The sequence below is a fragment of the Notothenia coriiceps genome, unplaced genomic scaffold (genome assembly GCF_000735185.1).
Source record: "Notothenia coriiceps isolate Sejong01 unplaced genomic scaffold, NC01 NC01_scaffold00002498, whole genome shotgun sequence".
NCBI lineage: Eukaryota > Metazoa > Chordata > Actinopteri > Perciformes > Nototheniidae > Notothenia > Notothenia coriiceps.
The window spans coordinates 34,024-57,170 of NW_011335199.1; the positions used below are offsets into that span (position 1 = coordinate 34,024).

A 23,147-nucleotide genomic window follows, 5' to 3' on the forward strand; every position below is an offset into this window, starting at 1 on the left:
AATAATAATAATAAGGGCAAAACATTACAGTAACTTAGAAAAAAAAATAAAAAATAGCTTGTCTAAAAATGTGATTATTCAGATTTAAAAGTTTCAACAATATAAATAGTTGGTTAAATAATACTAGTATTAATAACATAGTGTCAAAAATAATGATTCTGATCTCATTTTGGCTTAACACCGCCCCCCCTTGCAGTGCTTCACATCACGTGCTCCCACTCTGCTCCAAGTCTTGTGACTCTGACGTCAGCCTGTCTCCTCACATGACGTCACCCTCCCTCTTTATAAGCAGCCACACTTTTGTCCTTATACGCCTTCACAAGCCGCCATTTTAACACACAGAGGAAATTAACCACTTTGCCAGCTGCCACGTTGCCACCTATGACAATAACACTGAATATATTTAACAAATGTATCGAAGCTGTCGTTTGATTAGATTGGATAACATGGTCTAATTACTTTGATTAAGGAACAAAATGTAACTTTAACTCATGTGAGGTGTTGCGTCACCCCGGTAGATAATCCTATTATCTAGCTAGCAATTCGACCATTTAGATAAAGTAAATCTTAGTTTAAAGTGTCAAAAATAATCTTAATTGAAATGTGATACAATGTCGCGCCCGCGGGAACGTCACGCTCTCGAGGCGCGCGGCCACGCTAGGCCGAACAGCTGTCATCGACCAAATATTACTTAATAATAATAATAATAAAATAATACTTACGACATGTTTGCTGAATTTGAAGTGACTTAGTGCACTTGTTGGATGCACTGTTTTGTTGGCTGCTGCTAGGTCGCGGCACACTTTCACGCTGCCATTTCGCCAGAGGTAGCGATGATCGACGATGTTAATGTTTGTTGTTTCTCTGAAGGGAAAATGGCGTAGGTCGTGCGGCTGTGCATATATACTTCAAGCGAGGACTGGCTGTATCCTTCCGCATTGCAGACGATATCACTCCGCCAGTCTGTTTGTCTTCCACATTCCTTGAGTTCTTTGCTCCCGTCCGAAAAAGTAATCCCTGGTACAGGTATTACTGGTTGTGTTTTAGGATATTGTATGTAACTCGCATAAACGTTTATATATATTTATCATAGTAATAATTATTCACATCCGTTTATATTTATCAGATGTACCTATTTCTAGATAGATAGATAAAAAAATAATTAAAATAATCATTAGAATTTAAAAATGTATATACACAGTAAAAAAAACATATATGTGTATGTATATTCTATATATCTGAAGTCTATATATTATATTGTTGTACTTTGTACAATAATTGTACTTATTTGTACTTATTTTGTATATTCTTACATTCCTTTGTGTACCATACATGAATACACTTAGCTGCCCTATCCTGTTTTACCTTGTCTCTTATTGCTGCTGCCGCTATGAGACCTGATTTAAATGAGTTTTACTCATCGTGCAAATGTAGTCTGTTAAAATAATATGTTTTAAATATGATAATAATCTATTGTTACGGCACATTTTAAAACTAAGTGACAAAGTGCGTTACAAGATAATAATTGCAGACAACACGTTAAAAATAAATATATTAAATGTTTATTAAAATATAATTAGTAAATCCAATCCAATCCAGCACATTTAAAAACCATAGAGTTGACAAAAGTACTGTACATCAATAAATATATTTTTAAAAAGCAGCATAAATACATTTAGACAAAACCAATAGGACAAAAAGAAACTAAATAAGGCATGTCTTCTCCAGTTACACAATTCAACTTTCTCTCACACACACACACACACACACACACACACACACACACACACACACACACACACACACACACACACACACACACACACACACAGTATTTTGATTCAAACAAACTTCTCCCAGAGGCGAATCATCTGGTTCAGTTCCTCCTTCAGATTTTCCGACAGCAGACGAACTCTACCGGAAAACTTGCTCTTAATGGACTTCTTCAGCTTCTGCCCTTCCTTTTCTGTGAAATACAGATCCATATCTTTTGCAAACGCCATCAGCAGTCTCTCAGATGACATCCCTCCCATGTGTGGAACCGACAACCTCCTATCGTAGTTCATGTTAAACACCGTCTGTGCCAGATGAGCCACTTTCAGAGCGTCAGTCTGGGCTCCGGCCCTCTGAATCCTGGCGATTTCGTGCCTTCGTAGCTCGTTCATCCCAGAGAGGATAAAACCCAGACAAAGCTCCGGCTCGACCACATTTCCCTTGTAGTCGTACATTAGTTTCTCCACTGTCATCCTGTTCACCACCTTCTTCTTGTTGGTCTTTGCAGTGTGGGCCCCCATGCCTCCAGCGGACGCCAACATGCCGGCTCCAACAGCTGTAGCGATCAGCGAGGCCCCCAAGGTCATCGGAGCGAAGGCGATGCCCAGGACTGCGGTCACTCCTCCCACAGCGCCCGTGGTTCCTCCGGCGATGTCCATGGTTTTGGTTTTCTTCTGCATCTTGTCCAGGCTCTCTGAGATGGTGCTGAACTCTGTGATGATGTTCTTCATGCAGTCGCTGCGTTTCATCATCAGGAGGTTGTAGAGACGCAGGGCCTTTTTCACATTCATCGCTCTCTCGTTGAATGACCTGCACAGCGACAGCGAAATAAATATGTTTTCACTGTATATACTGTACACACATAAGTACTTCTTATGTTTTATTTTTTCCATAACTATTGTTATCTAAATTATCTTTAATTGTAAAAACAAATTGTATTTCACGTCTGATGTTTTTATAAATATTTTCATTTAATTACATTTTAATGTATTTTTTATCTTTTCCTGCTATTTTTACTTAATTTCCTATTTTCACATACATGTTTTTATTGAATTTTCTGTTATTTATTTGATATTCTGATTCCAATCTACCTCAACCTTTAAATGTGATGTTTTAGCCTTTTAACCTTGATTATTACGCCTACAATGTTATGCAAAAGGTCATGTTGTCAATTAGAAGTTAAGTTGTTTCAAATGATTCCTCTAACTTTCCTTATTTTAATCAGAAAAAGTAAAAACTACACTTTAAGTTTCCATAAATATTGTATAATGGAGATCATTGCACCAAAATGATGTTGTTACTGCAAAGAAGGGGTTGATCGTGTGTTTACCTGATTTCCTCCTCTATACTGAGGCCATACAGTGACGGAGTCATGCAGTCAGATTCTGTTGGAGTGACAGAACAGAGATACATTAGACCAGAGGACCTCTACAAGATAGAGAATATATATACCAGTGTTTCCCACAGAAACCCGGCAAGAAAAGCCAAAGGCCCCTTAACCTATTTGGATGGCCCACGCATTGGGTGGCCCACTTTGATCGTGCTCTTCTCTCTCACTTACTGCATGGTTTTTATTTATTTATTGGACATTTCTTCCCCAAAGAATATAGACACTATACACTGTATAAACTATATACATTAATATTGCCTCTTAATTCATCAAGAAAATGCCAGAATATCTAGAAAACTATGTTGCACTTACTTGAGACTCTTTTCAACCATCGACACATCCCGATAATGTCCTGTGAAAAACAGATGAGTTTTTCATTTTTTTAAAACATGCAAAATCACAGTTTAGTTTGAGGTTAAGGAGTGGAGCAAGTGATCCATTTAGAAAAGCGTACCTCTTTGTCGTCTGTGGACGGTTGACGAGAAGTGGAGATGCCACTCTGGTAGCGAAACGTTGGCCTGTCTGAAGTCACAGTCTACAAGTGTTGAACAAACAGATATTAATGGATTAGAAATAAATGAAAGTGTGTGTGTGTGTGTGTGTGTGTGTGTGTGTGTGTGTGTGTGTGTGTGTGTGTGTGTGTGTGTGTGTGTGTCCATGTTCAGGTTTCGCAGTGGCTCACTGTGTGTCGCACAGCCCCTCGCACCTCTCCTCCCTCCAGTGGGAGTGGGAGCACAGGACGATGTGACAGTTTCTGCGAGCACTGTATCGGCTCAGAGCCCCACAGGTAGCTCGCACACACTCCATACACACATAAACACACAGAGATATAGAGCCAAATGTTACCCTTCTCTTTTCGCAATTGTATTTACTTCTTTATTTTCCTATCTTTAACCTGGAGAATATCCTGTAAGATTATGTAAATCAATAATCATAGAAAAATAAAATCCTACGGACAACAGGAGACTAAATTCACAACGTACTGATACACTCCTTATGGAGCTGAGGAGTTGTCAACACAGTATATGAGTGTATATGTGCAGTATACAGCACGCATAGATGCATCCTGTATAGTAACATATACACTCCAAGTTTATATTGAGCTCAGTAAAAAGGTCCATGCCCCTTTATCTGACCAGATTATAATTTTTTTAAATGTACAACTGGGTTGAGGTGGAAGTGGAAAGTCTTAACTAAACAAGATAAGGAAACAGTGTGTGTTGTTTCTCTTACTATCTTATCTTCATCCTCTGGCAGGACGTCCAGGTAGTGCTCGATCTCACTGTAAATCGACTCCGAATCTGTATATATTGAAGGTGGGGGAGGCGGGGTGAAACAAGGTGGGGGTGGTCTGGTCTGTATAGATAAAGAAAAAAATAACACTTTCACACAACTGCAGAAACAACATCTTGCTACGGAAACAAATACTAAATATTCAGCCATGTTAGTGTCTTCGCTCTATACTTTTGATATTGTTTGTCTGTGCCAGTCTGTCATTGTTAGATAAAGACATTTAGGCGAAATAATGAATCCGACTGCCATCCCTCTAACGTCACCATGAGGTTGTAGTTTTAGGTGAAATAAAGGAGGGAGACCATGTGGCCTTATGCCAGAGGAGGGGACAGAGAGGATTAAGTAAGTAATAACCCTACAACGAGACTCAAAATGACCACAAAAGACTACAGAGAGCTCCAAATAACCATAAACTGACATAAAACAACTACACAAAGACTCAAAAGGACTACAAAGAAATGTGTAACAACGGCAAGGACAAACAATACAACTACAACGAGACTCAAAATGACCACAAAAGACTACAAAGACACACAAAACAATTATAAAGAACCTCAAATTGACCAAAACAATTACAAAATACATATTGACCAAAACAATTACAAAATACATATTGACCAGAGAGAGGCACAAAAAATCAACACAAAGACACTAAACAACTCATTCAGAGTGTATTTATATATACAGTCTGATTGCCAGAGGTGGTGGGCCCTTTTGCCTAGCTGTTCCCAGGGGCCCATTGTTTGATAATCTGCCCATGCAAAATAAACTAGGTGCACCAAAGGGAGAGCTCACTTCCTGTTGAGAGCAGAAACTGCACTTGGACTGTCTCCTTTGTTTCTGCATTCCACACAGACTGAACAGCGTAAAATGCATGCCAGTCAACCCTTACGCATTTGATTTTCCATGACTGCATGACAAACGCAAGTGTTTCAGCCCCTTTTGTTATTGTTTTGGAACCGGTCCATCACCTGTAGCCTGCAGTGTCTCTCATACCTGTGTAGGCGAGGTTTCCGGCATCGACTTAGAGCGAGTCAGGGAGGAAGCCCAGATCCGAGGCGGAACTGCTGGTCTGTCTGGGCTGTATGTGACCTGAAATGATATCGATTATGGTTGCATAATGCAGGTGAAAGTAAGCAAATAATTGAATGTATTACAACTTTTCTTATCATGCAGGTTACTGAGCTCCAGCGGGAACTCACCTCTCCATCAGAAACAGTTGAAGAGGGTTGCACGAAGCTGACGTAGGTGGGTGTGGATTGCGCACTCTCATCAGTTGAGCTCTATCCAAGAAAATATTGAAAAGACAGAAAAACCAACATTTTGATTCATGAACTGGTGATTTAAAGGTGCCTTCAGATGTTTATGTAAGATGCCAAACAAGTGTTGAAACGATGGAGGAGGTGAAGTATGTGAAGACAGTTTCATCCCACAGGCCATAAGAATGTTAAACACCTGAACTTTTGAAAGAACATCCATAACATTCATCTGTTTGCAACTTATCAATAGTCCAATTACTGCATATAGACTATTCTGCACTGTTTCTATTATATTCTATTTAATTTAATTGACCTGTACTATTTTATTAACTTGAAACTATGTTTACCTGTTTCACAGAGGGTAGCTTCATTTTAGAACGTCTTGCGTAGTCGATGCAGGGAGGAGGCGGGCGTGCCGGCCCTGGAGAAGGTGGTTTTCTCTCAGGACTGACAGCTGCAGTCTACCACAGAAATTAAGGAGGAAGTAAGTTAGAATAATTCTACATAATATCTGCATAGCACCTCACAAAACACAAATACAAAGTGCTTCACGGAAGCAAAGTTAAAAGAGAATCAAATAAACTGGCAATACAAAAAAAACATTGTGAATAAGTAAACAAAGCTAACAATAAACTCAGATAAAGAAGACTATAAGATAGATAACATTTCTGATATTCTCTCCAGCTACCCGTTCACACATGTTTGAAAAGTGGTAAAAGGAGTTTAGCTGTGTGAAAAAACAAGAAGACGCATTTATGTTGTGTTTTTTTCTTCAAATATTGACAGCAGAGATAATTAAACGTTTCGCACAGTAGCTACTTTGCAGAGAGTTGGATGAGAAAATCAATACCACCCCATTTCTAACAGTTAGAGTTGTGTTCAAAAGTACCAAAGTCGGCCTACCAGCGTATCTAAAGCTCACTAATTAATGCGTTATATCTCATTTGTTTAATTAATACTATTACTGGCAACTTAGCAGTTACAAAGATACATCAACGGTGCAGAATGACTCTCAAAACTAATACTAAAAAACGAGTCCTTTAAGGCAAGTGATGTTTATAGCAACAGCACGCATGTAGCAAGCTTTAAACATTTAAAAAGTACCATTATTTGGTTTGAAACATAACATACCCCAACATTTGGCTCATATTGTGAAATCATATACTGATTGCCTCCATAGACTGCTGTTGTGGAGGTCATATATTTGCTCAGCGGCGGTCGTGGAGGACGAACGGGACAAGGCGTCTTAAAGTCTGCAGGACGCTCATTGAGTTGGGAACTCTGAGGCTAGAAGGACATGATACAATCAATGCATGCTACATGTTATCATCAGCGATCATTGAGAGTATATTCCCACTCACCACTGCATCGGTTGTATCGCTAGTTGTGTCTGAAGAGTCAACAGTTGTTGTTGTTGTTATGCTCAGACTTTGGTTGTATTCTAGACCTGGGACGAGGTACAGGCTTGACATTAACATCCGAGTGGCTTCCATCTGTGACAGTAGGCTAACAAAAAAACATAGGTTCAAGGATTTTTACACCACACTGAATGTCATCAGAAAAATACAAAATCAATAATTCAGGTATTCAGATGAACCACTATTTTTAAAGAAACTTGAGGGACGTCAAACAAACTGGTGATGGTGGACTTTGGACTTGAGGGTTTGGGTGCCTATGGGGTTTAGTAGTGAGAGAAAGGAACCATCTAATATTAGAAATATAGCATAAAAGCAAAGCCTTTCAAACCACCAATCATTGGTTTAAAGGAAGTCATGTTCTCTGTTGGCTTTGTTGGTTGTCAGCAGGATGACGGACAAACTACTGGTGGGATTTTCATGAAACTTGGTGGAAGTGTGTAGCATGGCCCAAGAAAGAACTCATTACATATTTAAGCCGATTTAGGTCACAGGTTGGTTAAATGAAAAAGTAAACAACCCCACCTTTACTGTACGGTAGTTTTGTTGAACACAAATTACTTCCAAAATCACCAGACACGGCATTCAGCAATTAATGCATTCAGAAAGGAAGCATTTTAAACAGGAACTTGTGTTTACCATCGGAGCATCCAAGCCTTCGTAGACCGACTGCGGGACGTCAAAGGAGCTGGTGATGGTGGACTTTGGACTTGAGGGTTTGGGTGCCTATGGGGTTTAATAGTGACAGAAATGAAGCATCTAATAATACAACTTTTAAGATAAAAGCAATGCCTATCAAACAACCATGACACTTGGTGGAAGATTGTAGCATGGCCCAAGAAAGAACTGGGTGGGTTCCTGGAATATTATTCACTCATTGAATTGGCCTTTGCAGATTACCCTAACCCTTTCCGAATGCCCTTTTAGTATTGTGTATGGTATCCATTGAGTGGAATTAAGTAATGTGCAAAAATATCAGCAGACACCACACACTCCATTCATGCATTCAGATGAACCACTGTTAAAAAGGTTCTCAAGTTTACCATATGTGCATCCAGGTCCTCATAGGCCGACTGTGGGACGTCTTGAGAGCTGATGATGGTGGACGTCGGACTTGTAGGTTTGGTCGCCTATGGGGTTTAATAGTTACAGAATTTAAGGGTCTAATATTGGAACTATTAAGATAATAGCAATGCCTGCAAATAACCAAGTGCCAAACAACCAACTCCAAGTGCCCTTCTTGTATTGTGTGTGGTATCCCAAGCTGTTGTTTTCAGTAATGTGCAAAAGTACCAGTAAACGCACCAATCAACTGTTTAAAAAAGAACTTGTGTTTACGTTTACGTCTTCGTAGGGCGACTGTGTGACGTCATTGGAGCTGGTGATGGTAGTTGTTGGACTTGAAGGTTTGGGCGTCTATGGAGTTTAAAAGTGACAGAAATGAACGGTCTAATATAATAACACTGAAAGCCTGCCAAACCAAAACAATCCCTAATTTAATTTATGGGTTTGGATTCTGCTCCAGCTTCTCCGCAGGTGTAAAAAACATGGATGGTTTCATCTGTTAGGGTTCCTTGAAGTAACCACCATTTAGCAATTAATGCATTCATATAGACAAGTGTTTAAAAAGAAACTTGTGTTTACCAATAGTGAATCTGGTTCTTCATAGACAGACTGTTGGACATCATTAGAGCTGGTGAGGGTGGGCGTTGGACTTGAAGGTTTGGGCTCCTATAGGGTACAGAAATAAACAGTCTAATATTATATAACCATTGAGACAAGAGCAAAGCTTGTCAACAATCATTTGTTTTAAAATGGTCCAAGTGCACTGCTTCACTGTGCTGTCATTCCCTTCGTACAAGATAACATTGAAACGAGGAAGAACCATGTTCCGTGTCTAATTCAGTTCCTGTAACCCTTTTGTTTACCAGAAACACTGAGTTGACGTGTCAAGAAAGAACTCATACAATTTCTGATTCACTGGGTAGACAAATTACATATTATTCAAGTATGGAAATGGCCTTGTTGGCAGACACACCACAATGAATGCATTCAGATGCATTGTTTCAACAGACTCTCGTGTTTACCATCGGTGCACCGGGGTCTTCGTAGGTCGACTGCGTGACGTCGCAGGAGGCGGTGAAGGAAGACTTCATCAAATACTTTGTCCTCGGGGGTTTGGGCGGCTATGGGTTTAAAAGTGACAGAAATTAACTGGCTAATATTAGAATAATTGAATAAGAGCATTGGCTGCCAAACAAGCCATCCATGGTTTTGCATTTCTACAAGTGAACTGTTTGTCTTGATGTTGTGCTTTCGAAATTAAAATGGATTAGATCAGTTGACACATAACATGTCTCCCTTGACCAGGTTAATAAGCCAGTCTTTGTTTATAGTTTTAACAGTAAGCAAGTGTTCAGAATTTTGTGAATTAATTAATAAATAATGTGTAACAGGCATTATAGCTGGTTTAGTTTCATAGTCCTGGTGTTGTTCGTGGTGGCTGATTGTCATATTGTCAAAAAGTAATGGAAAAAGCTCTATTGTAGCTGAGGTTGTTCTAGTTTATACATTTTGTTGATTTCAGACGCAACCTTTTTCAAACCACTTTTTTAAACCACTTTTTTAAACCATTGTTGTTTATTATTGCTACAGTCAATTATATTTTTCTAGAAAATATACATATCCTTGTGAGTGACCAACTATGCAAAAAAATACATTTAATTTCTTCTTGAGAATTGTTGGCAGAATAGTGAATTAGTCCTAGGACATGCAATTATCTGATGAAACCCAAGCACTGGCCATCAACCAAAGACGACAATAAATTGTAATGCATTGTGAAAATGGCCAAAGACAACTTGTTTACACAAACAAGTTAGCATTCCTTACGGGAAGGTTTGCAGGAAACTGCGCACAGGTAAATTCACCTGCAGCATAATTAATGCTTCTCAGTGTTATTCTAAATCTTTCATAAGACACAGATTCTGTTTATACAATATCTGCGCCAACATGCACTGCTGTTTTCACATGTTCCTATATTTTGCTCCTTTTTAAAATAATTGTCTCATATTTGCTGAAAAGAATCTGCTAGTTTAGTTTCCGTTTAATAAATTAGCTAATATATTCTGTGACTTAATAATGTAAAAAAGCCCAAATATCAATAAATACAAGTAATTATTCAGTTAGATGGTGTTCCCATATTGTAAAGTGACCTTGAGCCAGAGAAAAGCGCTATATAAATACAATTTATTATTATTATTATTTCATGCAATCAGTGGTGGGAGAAGCAGTCACATCTTGTACTTGTACTAAAACTAACAATACCAGTGTGAAAATACTACAAACAAATGCCTTAATTCAAAATCTTACTATCTTTAAAGTACACAAGAATGAGAATCAAAATATACTTGAAGGACCAAAACTAAAATAGTTATTATGCAGAATTTCCCATTTTTCTAAAATAAATGTTATCTTATATGACCCAGCATTGTTTAAAGTAGATTTGTTTTCTGATATACAATTTGCAAATGTGTCACATTGATGAATAATACAAATAATTCCAGTGATATTATAAATATGAGTTTATTTATTATTGCATTAATCGTAACGTGCAAATTAGGTTCTAAATTGCAGTGTGATACAGGTATAGGATGGATAAAATGGAAATACTAAAACCAAATACAACCTCAATTGTAATTATTTCTAACGCAAACAATCGAGAGGTAGGGATTTTCTGAAGTAATATATTCTGCATAATGAGTACTTTTAGTTACATTCCAGCACTTCATGGCTCACAGTGAGTCAACCCCAATACCTGAATGACAGCGAAGGGAGAAGCAAGGTGAAACCAGCTACACCCATGTAAATGAGAATTTCTCTCTGGCATGTATCCTTCAGGTCTAACTCTTTTCTAAAATAAATATTTAAAAAAAAGAGCTGATTCTCACCATCATGTTCCACTTAATCTGGTATCAGTCCTCCGTGTTTCATTAATCCTTTAGATCCAGAGTGAGAAATGGCTGAAGGATTCTCCCGTGCGTTAACATGCCTTCATTGTCGTCAGGCAGCAGATTCCATAGATGCTTCTCTCAATGTTGTCAAGACTAAAGAAGCCCACAGCCCAGAGGTGTGATTTCCCTGCAGCGTCACAGAGGAAGAAAAAAAAGGGTGTGATGATCCTTATTTTGCTAAACTTCAACATTCACATAACAACCAGTGGGGAGAAGTTTAAAATATGTAAACACTGAAATCTATACACACACAAAAATCCTCACCATCAGTTATGAGGATATAGCATTGTTTCATTCCCTGGGACTTACTTAACCACCACTAATACACTCCAAAAACTTTATTGTACTTCACCTTAACCAAACACCAAGTCCAGAATGTATTGGTTTACCTTGTGAAGGACACCCTTCTCTTTTCGTCGACAGCTCGAGGTCTGATTGATGATGATAGAAGACGGCGTATGGATTTGTTGTGCGAATGTCACTCTTTATGTCCATGTGTTTGTGTTTCCTGTGTTAGGCATTTCATCTAAAACTTGTTTAACAAGCCAAGTGAGTGTCTGCTTTGTGATCAAGACTGTAAATACTTTCACGCTTTGTTGTCAATCTGGAGAAAGGGCAGCGTGTTGAAAGGCAGCTTTGGTGAGTGACTCATCTTAAAATTGGATCTGCTGTGGTTTGGATTTAAAACTGTTGTTTGATCATTCAATATGGCATGTGTCTATACTGACTGCTAGAGAAAGTGACCCCAGTACCTGACATATTTTTGCCTTATCTCAAAAGATTTCGACATTTTGGGGAAGGCTTTTTTTGTGTCTGGCTGAAAGTTGGATGAGAAGATGAATACCACACCATTGGGGGAAGCTGGGGCAAGCTTTTGACTAGCTTAGCTTAGCATAAGGACTTCAGGAAATAAGCTATACCCTAACCTTTGCAAAGGTAACAAAATCCATTTACAAGCACGTTTTAAAACAATTTAAAGCAAGCAATACCCCCTATAAAATTGAGATTTCTCATTTTTATAGTTTGTGTTTTTGTTCTGATTAAACAAACAAGATAAAACATATTAGTGAGCTTTAAATGTGCACTTTCCTGTCTTAGGAAAAGCTATACTAAGCTAGCTGGATGCTGGTCACTTTTTAAGTACATTTTTTTAACTTTATTTTTGACAGAATACGAGACAGGAAACAGGAAATAAACAGAGAGGTGGTATAACATGCAACAGTTGTCCTAAGGTGGTTTTTCTATCTTTGAAAGATACATTCTCTTTAAAGGAGTTCATCAATTGGTTGACTTTAAAAAGACATATTTAGAAAAAGAATGGTAAAATGTCCTGATTTAAAGTCAATTAAGTCCAACCCCCAAAACACTAAACTCAGAAAGCATTTAATAGACCTTCCCTGGCTGATAAAAGCCAATGCCTTACAAATATGAAGTCCCAAATTTGCAAAGGCAGTGTAGCTGCTAAAACTGTCTCCAAATCCAAGCTAAAAAATAACTCAAGTGAATCAAATTACGTAATTTTCTCAAATGTTTTAAAAGCTCACACAAGAAAGGGGATCCAGTGTTTTAAGTTTGAACTATGCTAGATTTTTTTTTCTATTCTACTATATCTGTTTCTCACAGTAGCCCAAGTGTATTGTAACTGCAACCCTGAACCACTCTTTAATTTGATTAGGGAGGGATGCATGGCGTTGTCATTCATTAGGCTTCCCAAATGCAACTAACTATTTACCAAAACAACATGTCCGTCATCAAAATCACTGACATTTGTTTGGTTACTCAACTTATCTGTACGCAGTGTGTGTGATAAAGTTTAAAGGTAACGTGTTTCCATAAACCGCTGAAGTTTCTAAAATGAACACAATGTGCTTTTATGTGTCATTCATTTCAGACTCACAGTACAACTCGTGACCCAGTGCACCGGTAGGTAATGCAACATGATTGCCATCCTCCTCGACCAATCAGGACGCCTGCCTAAATATGTTAAGCCAATCACTGAGCCGCCTAACGGGGAAAACCGAGTAAAGGCGGAAGTTGCCGAAGCGTTTCCACTCATCTTTCTGCATCAGTTCAAATAGTGAAGTGCTTTTTTTGTGGTGCTAGATTGCGGAAACAATACAGAAGTGTGTGATATTTCAATACCAGGACAGAAATGGCACGACTGGATATGTTTTATATCATCGGGGCGCTGCTGATAACTCAAAGCGTCGCCATATTCAGGTAAATACGGTTTATCAGCTGGTGTTTTGGCATTAAAAGTGGCCTAAAATAACATTGAACTCTTAAATTATCACTTAACGGCGACACGCAGCTTTGAATTAAGGTTAATGCATGCATGGCGTTTGTGTTAACTTCCTTGTTTTGTTCGAGAAGCCACACGTATTAGCAATCGGTGTTTAAAACCTGCTAAAATATACAGTACACTTTAAATAAAAGTTGAACAGTTTGTACATTTGCATTTGCTCTGTACCAGGAAGTTTTCTCGCAAATTACGCAATTGCATGGTTTTGGCCGGTGCATTTAATTGAATAATATTTTTATTTCAGAGTTCCGCTTCATAAAACCCGGACCATGCGCCGCCTGATGATCGACAATGGGAAGCTGTCCCTGCCAGAGCTGAGAGCTTTAGCGACGGGCAACGGAGCTCCAGAGAGTGCCCCCTCCCCCTCTCCCTCCCCCAAAGTGCCCGTAGAGAGGCTCACCAACTTCATGGATGTGCGTAAACTACAGTGCATTATAATTCATGCTTCCTCTCTCAGTCTTTCTTCACTCGACTGCTAGAGGTTTATAGTTAGTGAGTACAGTTGTATTTCAGGAAGGTTTAAGAGTTAATAGGTATACACTGTGGGTAAAAACAGTTCACATTTGACAAGTGTCATTCTCCAGTGAGAAAAAGGAGGAGGAAAAATGAGGTTAACATTAGTTGTTGGCACCCACGTCCCACGGTACCATGGGTTGACATCAAATGTTTCTGTCTTTTCTTTTAAATGTATTTTATGCATTTATTTGACAGGAACCAATGCAAATAATTTAGTGTTTGTGATCTAAGACAATAACTTGCTAATCATTGCCCTGTTAAGGCCTTGTAGAAATAAAAACTCATGACACAACTGTTGTATTCCTATATAGGCTTTAGTTCTGAGTTTTAAGGAGCTGAGTGGACAATTTGATCATATTTAAAGTTACAATAGGTGCACGTTTTTGTCAAAAGGTTTATTTGAAACATGCTTACAGTCAATATTATGAATCCTTCTGATGCTGGGGTGGTTTCATCTCATTGTTCTCTACTGTCTCTCTTTAGGCGCAGTACTTTGGTCTGATCAGCATCGGGACCCCTCCTCAGGCCTTCACGGTTCTGTTTGACACCGGCTCGTCCAACCTCTGGGTTCCCTCCATCCACTGCTCCTTCTTCGACATAGCCTGCTGTGAGAATTGGGAACTGACTCATTCAGCTTGCTTTGTGTTCTGTATCTATTGAAATCTGTTTTTAAACGACTGTCTCGTGTCATCAGGGGTTCATCATCGCTACAACTCGAAGAAGTCGAGCACATTTGCTAAGAATGGCACAGCGTTCTCTATCCGGTACGGCAGAGGCAGCTTGTCTGGGTTCATCAGCGGGGACACGGTCTCTGTGAGTTCATAAAAACATTCACCGCTCACTCACACAGCGTTAGTTTGTGCAAATGAAAAATATGTTTGGCTTCCCTCATTGCTATGGGAGCCTGAAGGTCACTGGCACAAAAATATCTGTTTCCCTTTTTATTAAAGAGGCCCTATTGTGCTTTTGGGCTTTTCCCTTTCCTGTAGTATGTTATACAGGTTTTTCTCCACATTGTAACTCCATCTTGTGTGTGAGTTTTTGTTTGTATTTGTATTGACGCCCCTCTTGTTTGCAGGTTGCAGGTCTGCCTGTCCAGAACCAGCAGTTTGGCGAGGCGGTGAAGCAGCCTGGCATCACGTTTGCAGTGGCTCGGTTCGATGGGGTCCTGGGCATGGCCTACCCCTCCATATCAGTCGCTAACGTCACCCCGGTGTTCGACTCGGCCATGGCTGCCAAGCTTCTGCCCGAGAACATTTTCTCTTTCTACATTAGCAGGTTTGTGTCTGACAGGAAAACCTTCTAAAACATGCAGAATTCCCCGTGTAACCCATCCTACTCTGATAAAGATTTCACTCCTTGTGTAAAATGCTTTTATTAATTTGTATTTACTTTACTATTATTAATTTATTTTTTATAATCTTATTTATTTCCTTATTTTAACTTATAACTGTTTTACTTTATTTTGTACTTTATTTTATTTCCTATTCTGTTTTACCATATTATTATTTGTCTTTTGAATGGAACAGTCCTATGTCAGGATATGTCTTGATTTATTAAAATAAACGGTTAAAAAAAATGCAGAATTTAGCTTGAAGTGTATAATTTTAAAGACGTTTGCAAATGTTGTGTGTATTTTTATAACAATGATTTGTTCTTCTGTCCACCCTTTCTCTCAGAGACCCTAAAGCAGCAGTGGGGGGAGAGCTGATTCTGGGGGGGACGGACCCTCAGTACTACACCGGAGACCTGCACTATGTTAATGTCACACGAAAGGCCTACTGGCAGATCGAGATGAGCGGGTGAGAAGGGACCTTTTGTTGCTTCATTTCTAACTAGTAACTGAAATCGAGTAGAGGAGGTTGACTCACATCCTGTTGTCACTTCTGGTGTGATCCCGCCCTTTACCTGCTAGTGGAAAATAGTATTCTGACTGATGAGGAAAACATTAGCTTCTGATCATTTACTTCTTCCCCAATGTGAAGGACTCTCAAAATACCAAAAACATGTTAATGCACAAATCAACCATTCCTTAATCTCTAATACATTATTTTCATTACCCTCTCCCGGTTTCCTCCCGGGGTCATATTTCTCCCGCATTTCTGACAAAATCAGATTTATACACGACTGTTTCCACTCTGACTTTATTACAGCTACACCATTTTTTGGTATCCATGGTAGCGCGTCTCTTTAGTAGCGCGCAACAAGATGGTCACAGAAAAGCCCACACATATGCTCCATCAAGAGGATGGTGCTGCAGGCCGCAAGGCAGTGCACCCAGAACTACAATAAGCAATGTTAATCTAACAGCTCCGGCGATCCACTAGCAGTGGTGGTTGACACGGTGGTTGACACGTACGAGGAATTTGACTTGATGTCATGGTGCATACATAAAAGTAAAACAAAAATAAATAAACACAGATGGAGAACTATTTTAATAAAAAATTATAGTACATGTGTGGTCTGCACAACAGTAGCATGTCAACACATTTGTAAACGGATGTTGTAAATACACTTTTTGTCCCTCCCCCTGTAGAGTTGGAATTGGGGAACAGCTGACTGTCTGCAAAGGTGGTTGCCAGGCGATTATCGACACGGGAACGTCCCTCATCGTCGGCCCTAAGGCTGAAGTCAGAGCGCTGCAGAAGGCCATCGGTGCTCTGCCCCTGCTGATGGGAGAGGTGGAGCTGATATGAAACAAAGATATTAGACAGAAGACCTGATGCTTTAGTCTCCATCTTGTATTCCAGATGTGCTTTTTAAAATCAGTCCTGATGAATCTTTCAAAGTGGTTGTTTTTTTTACAGTCTCTTGAGATAATCTTATTCTCCTCTCCTCTTTAGTACTGGATCGACTGTAAGCGGATCCCTTCCCTCCCTGTGATCTCCTTCAACATCGGAGGGAAAATGTATAACCTGACGGGAGAGGATTATGTCATGAAGGTAGGTCACTTATTATTTAACAAATCCCATGAAAGTATCACAACCAGTAATGCCTTGACTTTGATTGTATTGTTAAAAGAAGTGTTTCTGTAGCAAAAGCCTACTGTGGCTTATTCCTCTGTGCCATAGAGCTCCATGTTACTGTATTATCAAACACTTCCCTTTTATTGATGATGCGCTTTAGCTAGTCAACTAAACAGATGCTAACCCTAGCAGTGACACAAGTATTCAGATGCTTTATTCTAGTAAAAGTACTATTACATAACTGAGAAAATACTGTTACGAGTGAAGAGACGTTAAGTGTGTTTTTTATTATCTGGAACGTGTACTTGAATGATTAAAAGTGTGACCTGAACAGTCGATAGTAGTTGCCAATTAATTGTCTCTCTTCGGCTAATGGTATTGTTTCAGTGCTCCTAGTATATATTGTTGGGTAAACTGTTATTTGTAACAAAGCATCATATTTCATAAAGTTTTTTTAATGCAAAATGTATGTACGTAACTATGTTTTTTTTGCACTATTAAATACTGTTAATATATACATTTAAATTATGTGACCATCTATTTTTACTGCACTGTTAGTGTACAGTTTATTATTGTGCTGCTGTGTTTATTGTGTTTCTGTAACTCTGGCACAACAATTTCCTTCGGGATGAATAAAATCTTTTCTTCTGCTGAAAAAACTTGGATAACAAATATTTGCTTCTTTTTTTTAAATGCAGGAGTCTCAGATGGGTCAGGCCATCTGTCTGTCAGGCTTCATGGCGATGGACATCCCGCCCCCTGCAGGGCCGCTGTGGATTCTGGGAGATGTTTTCATCGGGAAGTACTACACCGTGTTCGACAGGAACGCAGATCGAGTCGGGTTCGCCCCCGCCAAGTAGCTCCCTGACCACTGTGGGGAAATATGTTGCACTTCTTCTCCTTTCTAGCAGTTATTTAACTTTTTCAAGGTGGCAACAAACCAAGCTAAAGGTCAGCATCAATGTCGCTTTATTTCAAGGGCAAGAATGTAGTGTTTGATATTGCTGCAACACCTGGTTTGCCACCTTTTTTTTTAATATTTCACATCTGCTTAGAATGAGGTTTACATGAGAAACTGGCTGCTTACGAGTGATACAGATGCTACATTAGCCAGATGCTACGTTAGCCAGATGCTACATTAGCCAGATGCTACATTAGACATTTCAACATTTAGCAAGGGCTGTAGATGTTAGGCCGCTGAACAAAGGACTGCTTCCCAAAATGTGTCTTTGAATCCAAGTTTGAGCATCTTTGAAATGGCAGGATTCAATCAAAACTATGCAATTTGAGCAGGATATTTTTTTTCACAAGGGGGAACAAATGCAACTTAATTGTAATTTACTTTCATTTCGAAAATGTCCTGCTCCCAAAGTCTAATAATGAATATTATAATAATGATGTTGTCGCTTAAGGTATCTCAGGATGTTTGTCTTGCTATGTGAATTTTTATTACCAAATATCACTGAATTAAATATTTAACAATATTGGACGGCTGAGTGTTTATTGTGATCTTTGCTTTCAACACTGCATCCTTAGAAGAAAAAACAAATAAGAGAATATCATTTGTAATATTTTAATGGAAGTATACAAAGTGCTGCCGCGTTCAACTCCAGAGCTGAACTAAGAGAAAAAGAAGCGAGGCGGGGGATGGGGAAACACAGCATGCAACAAAGCGTATGGCTAGCATGAACTCCACAAGGTAGAGGTAGTGATCTACTTTGTTTTTTTGTTTCACAATAACAATAGAAATGTGGCAGTGACTCCCCTCCACTCTGACAGCATGTCGCTTCATATAGACCGGTCTACCGTGAGTTCATTTTAAATCCAGCACAAAGCACTTCATGAGCGGTACTTTACATGGTGAGTGAAATGCAAATAAAATCAAGCTCTTTTTGGTTACAAATGTACAATACAAAAATATTCACCTGTTCTCTGGATGATTACTAACTGAATGCATAAATAACCCTGCATATTGCACACTGGGGGTTGAGGGCTCTGTCACTGCATTTATTTATCATTCCAAGGCTAAAAGTGAGAACAAAAAGCAAACGTGATGAATTTTGGACATGTCATTTCACAGTGACACACATTGTTGTATTGACTCCACCTGCAGTGTAGCAGGCTAATCTAGCATTATATAACTGAGTAGATCCCTCTCAGATCAAGATCTAAAAGAGATTAGCACCTGAAATCTAGAGATATAAACCGATTTGACAGGAGAATCACAACAGGTCATGTGATGGTGTCAAACACTTCATAAACAGAACGGCCCAGGACCTGTGGGTTATTCAGAGGGTAATACGGACTTAAAGCGTGCACAGGTATGCACAAAGATAGAGAAATAACTCTACAGATGTAACGGGCTCTTTGTTCTGCATGCTATCGGGACAGGAAATGAATACTGAGACTAATTCACCATCGACAAACGTTAGTACCAGTTTAACAGCTGTGTGTCTGGAGTAGAGATTTCTCAAAAAGGGGACTATTAAGAAATGTAGAAGATAATGATCAAGAGGAAACCTGGATTGAAACTAAAGCAAAAACTAGAAGACAAGAACACTTCCAGTTGAGACACTTTGGATAAACCTACGAACATTTGGAAAGTGCAAAAATAACCCGAGATTAAAGTACGTTTGGTTTTAACTTAGATAAAGCATATTCGTTATATGAACAAATGTGACTGGAGAACCAAACCTCCTGACATGACAGAGAGCGGATAAGGGAAAATGGTGAAGCTGTATTGTTCCAAATTTCATGGACAATTCAGAAGCTTCACATTTTCTATTTATGGCTGTATATTCAGCCTTACATCTGATTCATATTGAATGTGAGATACAAAGACATCAACATACATTTTATTATTCCCCCGGTTGATTTCTAGATAAGCTGCACACAGTCCCATCACAGATCCCATTCATAAATCTTCAACGCAGCCACTGTTTTAATGAAGTTCTTCTGACACAGCGTGATTTCAAACTGAACACAGTAGAGCAGTATTTAATGAGAGAACGAAAGGTGGATGAACAGAGTAGGCTTGTCTCTTTTGCTCATTGATATTTTATTAGCTTTTGGATTGGCATACAATCAACATCCTGGAATCCATCGGTGAACAACTGCATGGGAGCGCCTTGAAGACTCCCACAAGAGGACAGATGAGAGGAAGACGCATGTATTATATTCACCTTATTATTTTCATATGGACACACCAATAGAGTGGTGCAGGCATGATGATCTTTTCTAGGCTAATGTGGAAGTTAGCATTGGATTTTGGAACATGCATAAAACAAGCTCTGTGGTAAAGCTACAACCGCTAAGCTAAAGGCGGCTAATGTTTGGCGTGATGACGTTTAATAGTCTAATTTAGCCACTTGTTAGCAACCGCCGTTTTTATGACAGAAGCTCGAGCAAAACATGAATATATCTCTTTAGCTTCTGTTAACCACAGACCTTATTTCAGGCATATCGACAAAAACACATCCAAAAACCAATGATGTCGAGACGAGAAAAGCTTCAGGTGTTAAAATGCTGAGTCATTTCCAGGTTTTCGGACTCATTCCTGCACCACCCCATGCAGCGTGCACTACCTCCACAGAGATGTATGTCAGTGTGTCTCCTCTCAACTTCATTAATACAATGGCTTTGGTGAGATCCATCAATGGGCCTTAACGGAGATAAAATACGTTTTGCATGAGAACAAGACAAACATCTTTCATGTCAAGACGTATCTTAACATTTAGTAGCTGCTACAGTGTGCATCACATTTTCTCACTGATGGCGTTTAAGACTGACCAGATCGAGTGTTTTGGACTCCATGCAGTTTTTCCCGCTCCCAGAACCATGTTATGTCGAGGTCACCACCGCCCACAAATCAGTGTTGATTGAAATCCCCCGTTGCTGTTAGTAGTGATGTTTGTTTACACGAGGTTGTCACGGTTGTGGCGGCTCTTCCATGTCTGTTCTCAGCAGCCCCGCCGGATCGGACAGGGCGCAGTAGAGCGTGTACCCCAGCTCGTCCACTTCCTGTTCCGTCAGCTCGCAGAATAAGTTCACTTTGGGGCTGAGGGCGCAGGGCAGCCTCCCGGCCTCCAGGTGTCCCACCAGCGCTCGCAGCAGCTGGAGGAAGCGGTCGGCCAGCGCGTCCTGCGTCCAGTCGCCCTCCTTCTCGCACAGCAGCAGGATGCAGTTGGTGAGCTGGCTGGCGTTGAGACGGTTCAGAGCGGGGTTGAGTTTGCACATTGCCTTCGCCAGCTTCAGGCAGGCGCACCGACACCCTCCGTCCTCCTGGTCCAGCGCCCTGAGTCGCGCCGTCTCCGCCACTCGAAAGCTCTGCCTCCACAGGTTTTCGTGACGCTCGGCGACGAGACGATGAGGTTTGGCGATCAGCGAGGTTCCGTCCTCCATCACGAGTAACGGCAGGAAGTCCACGTACAGCCTGCGCTCCGTGTCGTACTGCACCTCCAGTGTCAGCGTCTCTGAGGGAACCACGGGGCGAATGATGTAGTCGAGGACGCTGCCGATGGCGGGCCAGTTGATGGAGCCCGCCACCAGTTTGTCGAAGACCTCCAGGACTGATTTGGGGGAGAGGTAGCCTCCCACCATGCAGCGGTCCCAGTAGCTGCTGTTCCGAGGGAAATACTCTAAATTCTCTCTGCGGATGAGCCAGAAACCCGGGACGTTCATGATGGTGTCCTCGCCGGGGATGGACGACCACAGGTTCTTCTCCAAGATGAGAGGCACCATGAGCTGGGCGTGGTCCGCTGTCACCACCTAGAAAATAAAGAAAGATTGAATATATTTATTTTTTCAAGAATATTGGGATATCTGATACAAACCATATTGCCCACCTCTCACTTAAACCAATCCAACTTTATTTATATAGCACATTTAAAAACAACAAAGTGCTGTACATCAATACAAATATAAAAAAGCAGCATAAATACATTTAGACAAAGCCGATAGGACAAAAAGAAACGAATGTTAAAGCACGAGACAATAAAACCATACTTATGACTGGTACATTTTCATATACAAAGCCATGTTCGGGAAACTTCCATCTTATATCTGCTCCCTGATCTCACGGAAAATTGTAAGTGGCTACTGCCTGAGATCGAATGCTGTGGTTTTATTAAATGTGCCAACTGCTAGGACTGTCTTAGGGAAGACAGCTTTTAGATGCGCAGCTCCACTGTCTTGGAATAGTCTGCAAATTAAATGGAAACTGAACAATCTGGTGCCACTAAATGTTTTTAAAGCTCGGTTGGATGCTACTCAATCGGAAGCTATTGGTACCTGTTTATGTGGATAATTATGTAAATGATGCTGTATGATGTCCTTTTGTTGTTCTATTTATGTTTCATGTGGAACTACTTGAGCAGGTCTCCCTTGAAAAAGAGATCAATGATCTCAATGGGATTCATCTGTATAAATAAAGGTTTGAAATGAAATGAAAATCAACGAGGACTGAAATCATAAGGATTACAAAAATGCATCTAATAAAAGATAACCTTGCAACAAGTGTGGTCAAAGTTCAATGGATATGTATTTGGATTTTATATGATTTCCCGGATCTAAACATGTGTATTTTAGTACATTTTTGAAAACATATCAGTATGCATTAGCATAATTGCGAAATATATCCAAAACGTTTCACAATCTATATCAATATCAATCTCTATGTTTAGGACATACTGTAGTTTTAATTGAATCAGGTCTGTTTGTGTTGAACAGCTAATCCTCTATCCCAACCTTTTTCCCCAAGATCCCCCCCAAATGACTCCTGTTGGAAGTTGTTCCCCCCCCCCCTCCACACACACACACACACACACACGGTAATTAAAGTTTCAAAGTCTCAAAAATGCTACAACTGTCACAAACTGGATGAATGTGAAGTATTTTATTAAAGGAGGATGAAAGCATAATTAAGGAGCACTATTGGAGTGACTTTGATGGTTATCGGACTCAGGATTAATTAATTTGGATTCCCGCTGTATGAAGAAATTAAAGGACGGCGTGGAAGTGGAAACAATTCACAAAGGCATTAAACTGTTTAAAACACAATGCTCAAAGTAAGCCTGATTTTGCCGATGTGTTTATGTGGATTCAAAAGTCGTAAATAATCTACAAAATGGAGGAGACCGATCTGATCGGAGCAACTGTGACAAATAATCCAACTGAAACCGGCATGGACAATGACTATGTTTTAAAAATGCGCTTATCCAGACAA

At 39.8% G+C, this 23,147-nt stretch overlaps 4 protein-coding genes across 4 annotated transcripts in view; 1 reads left to right on the plus strand and 3 right to left on the minus strand.

Moving 5' to 3' along the window:
* Positions 1-885, minus strand: part of atf4b (activating transcription factor 4b) — a 3,470-nt gene extending 2,585 nt beyond the window's left edge. Inside the window, exon 1 of the mRNA XM_010797388.1 lies at positions 723-885. The gene's annotated coding sequence lies outside the window, so the exon portion shown is untranslated. The remainder of the gene's footprint in view (positions 1-722) is intronic.
* Positions 886-1,613: 728 nt separating this feature from the next.
* On the minus strand, positions 1,614-8,250 carry LOC104967873 (uncharacterized). Its single transcript, XM_010797409.1, has 12 exons — positions 8,174-8,250; positions 7,770-7,856; positions 7,077-7,221; positions 6,847-7,002; positions 6,063-6,176; positions 5,659-5,739; positions 5,453-5,548; positions 4,397-4,519; positions 3,618-3,698; positions 3,476-3,515; positions 3,104-3,158; positions 1,614-2,583 (listed from the first exon to the last, which is right to left on the minus strand). Exons 1-12 carry the CDS (start codon positions 8,194-8,196, stop codon positions 1,842-1,844), a joined length of 1,743 nt encoding a protein of 580 aa, XP_010795711.1. The 5' UTR covers positions 8,197-8,250; the 3' UTR covers positions 1,614-1,841.
* Positions 8,251-13,174: 4,924 nt separating this feature from the next.
* On the plus strand, positions 13,175-18,408 carry napsa (napsin A aspartic peptidase). The gene is made up of 9 exons (XM_010797421.1): positions 13,175-13,360; positions 13,687-13,855; positions 14,442-14,565; positions 14,653-14,771; positions 15,037-15,236; positions 15,638-15,760; positions 16,495-16,639; positions 16,802-16,900; positions 17,623-18,408. The coding sequence occupies exons 1-9, from the start codon at positions 13,293-13,295 to the stop codon at positions 17,782-17,784; spliced, it is 1,209 nt and encodes a 402-aa protein (XP_010795723.1). The 5' UTR covers positions 13,175-13,292; the 3' UTR covers positions 17,785-18,408.
* A 507-nt stretch (positions 18,409-18,915) lies between these two features.
* mief1 (mitochondrial elongation factor 1) lies at positions 18,916-21,691 on the minus strand (the record flags this gene model as incomplete). The annotated part of the gene is made up of 1 exon (XM_010797443.1): positions 18,916-21,691. A coding segment is annotated over one exon (840 nt), but the record flags the coding sequence as incomplete, so codon positions are not given.
* Between the last annotated feature and the right edge of the window lie 1,456 nt (positions 21,692-23,147).

Bases quoted from the DNA above. Each gene is read 5' to 3' on its own strand.
- LOC104967873 (XM_010797409.1), bottom strand. From the start codon at position 8,196: ATGAGGACCTGGATGCACATATG. The intron at 3,699-4,396 runs GTAAGAGAAACA...CAACACTTGTAG, and splicing joins CAGAGGATGAAGATAAGATA to ACTGTGACTTCAGACAGGCC. The intron at 3,159-3,475 runs GTAAGTGCAACA...TCACTCCAACAG, and splicing joins ATGGTTGAAAAGAGTCTCAA to AATCTGACTGCATGACTCCG.
- napsa (XM_010797421.1), top strand. From the start codon at position 13,293: ATGGCACGACTGGATATGTTTTATATCATCGGGGCGCTGCTGATAACT. The intron at 15,237-15,637 runs GTTTGTGTCTGA...CCTTTCTCTCAG, and splicing joins TTCTCTTTCTACATTAGCAG to AGACCCTAAAGCAGCAGTGG. The intron at 16,901-17,622 runs GTAGGTCACTTA...TTTTAAATGCAG, and splicing joins GAGAGGATTATGTCATGAAG to GAGTCTCAGATGGGTCAGGC.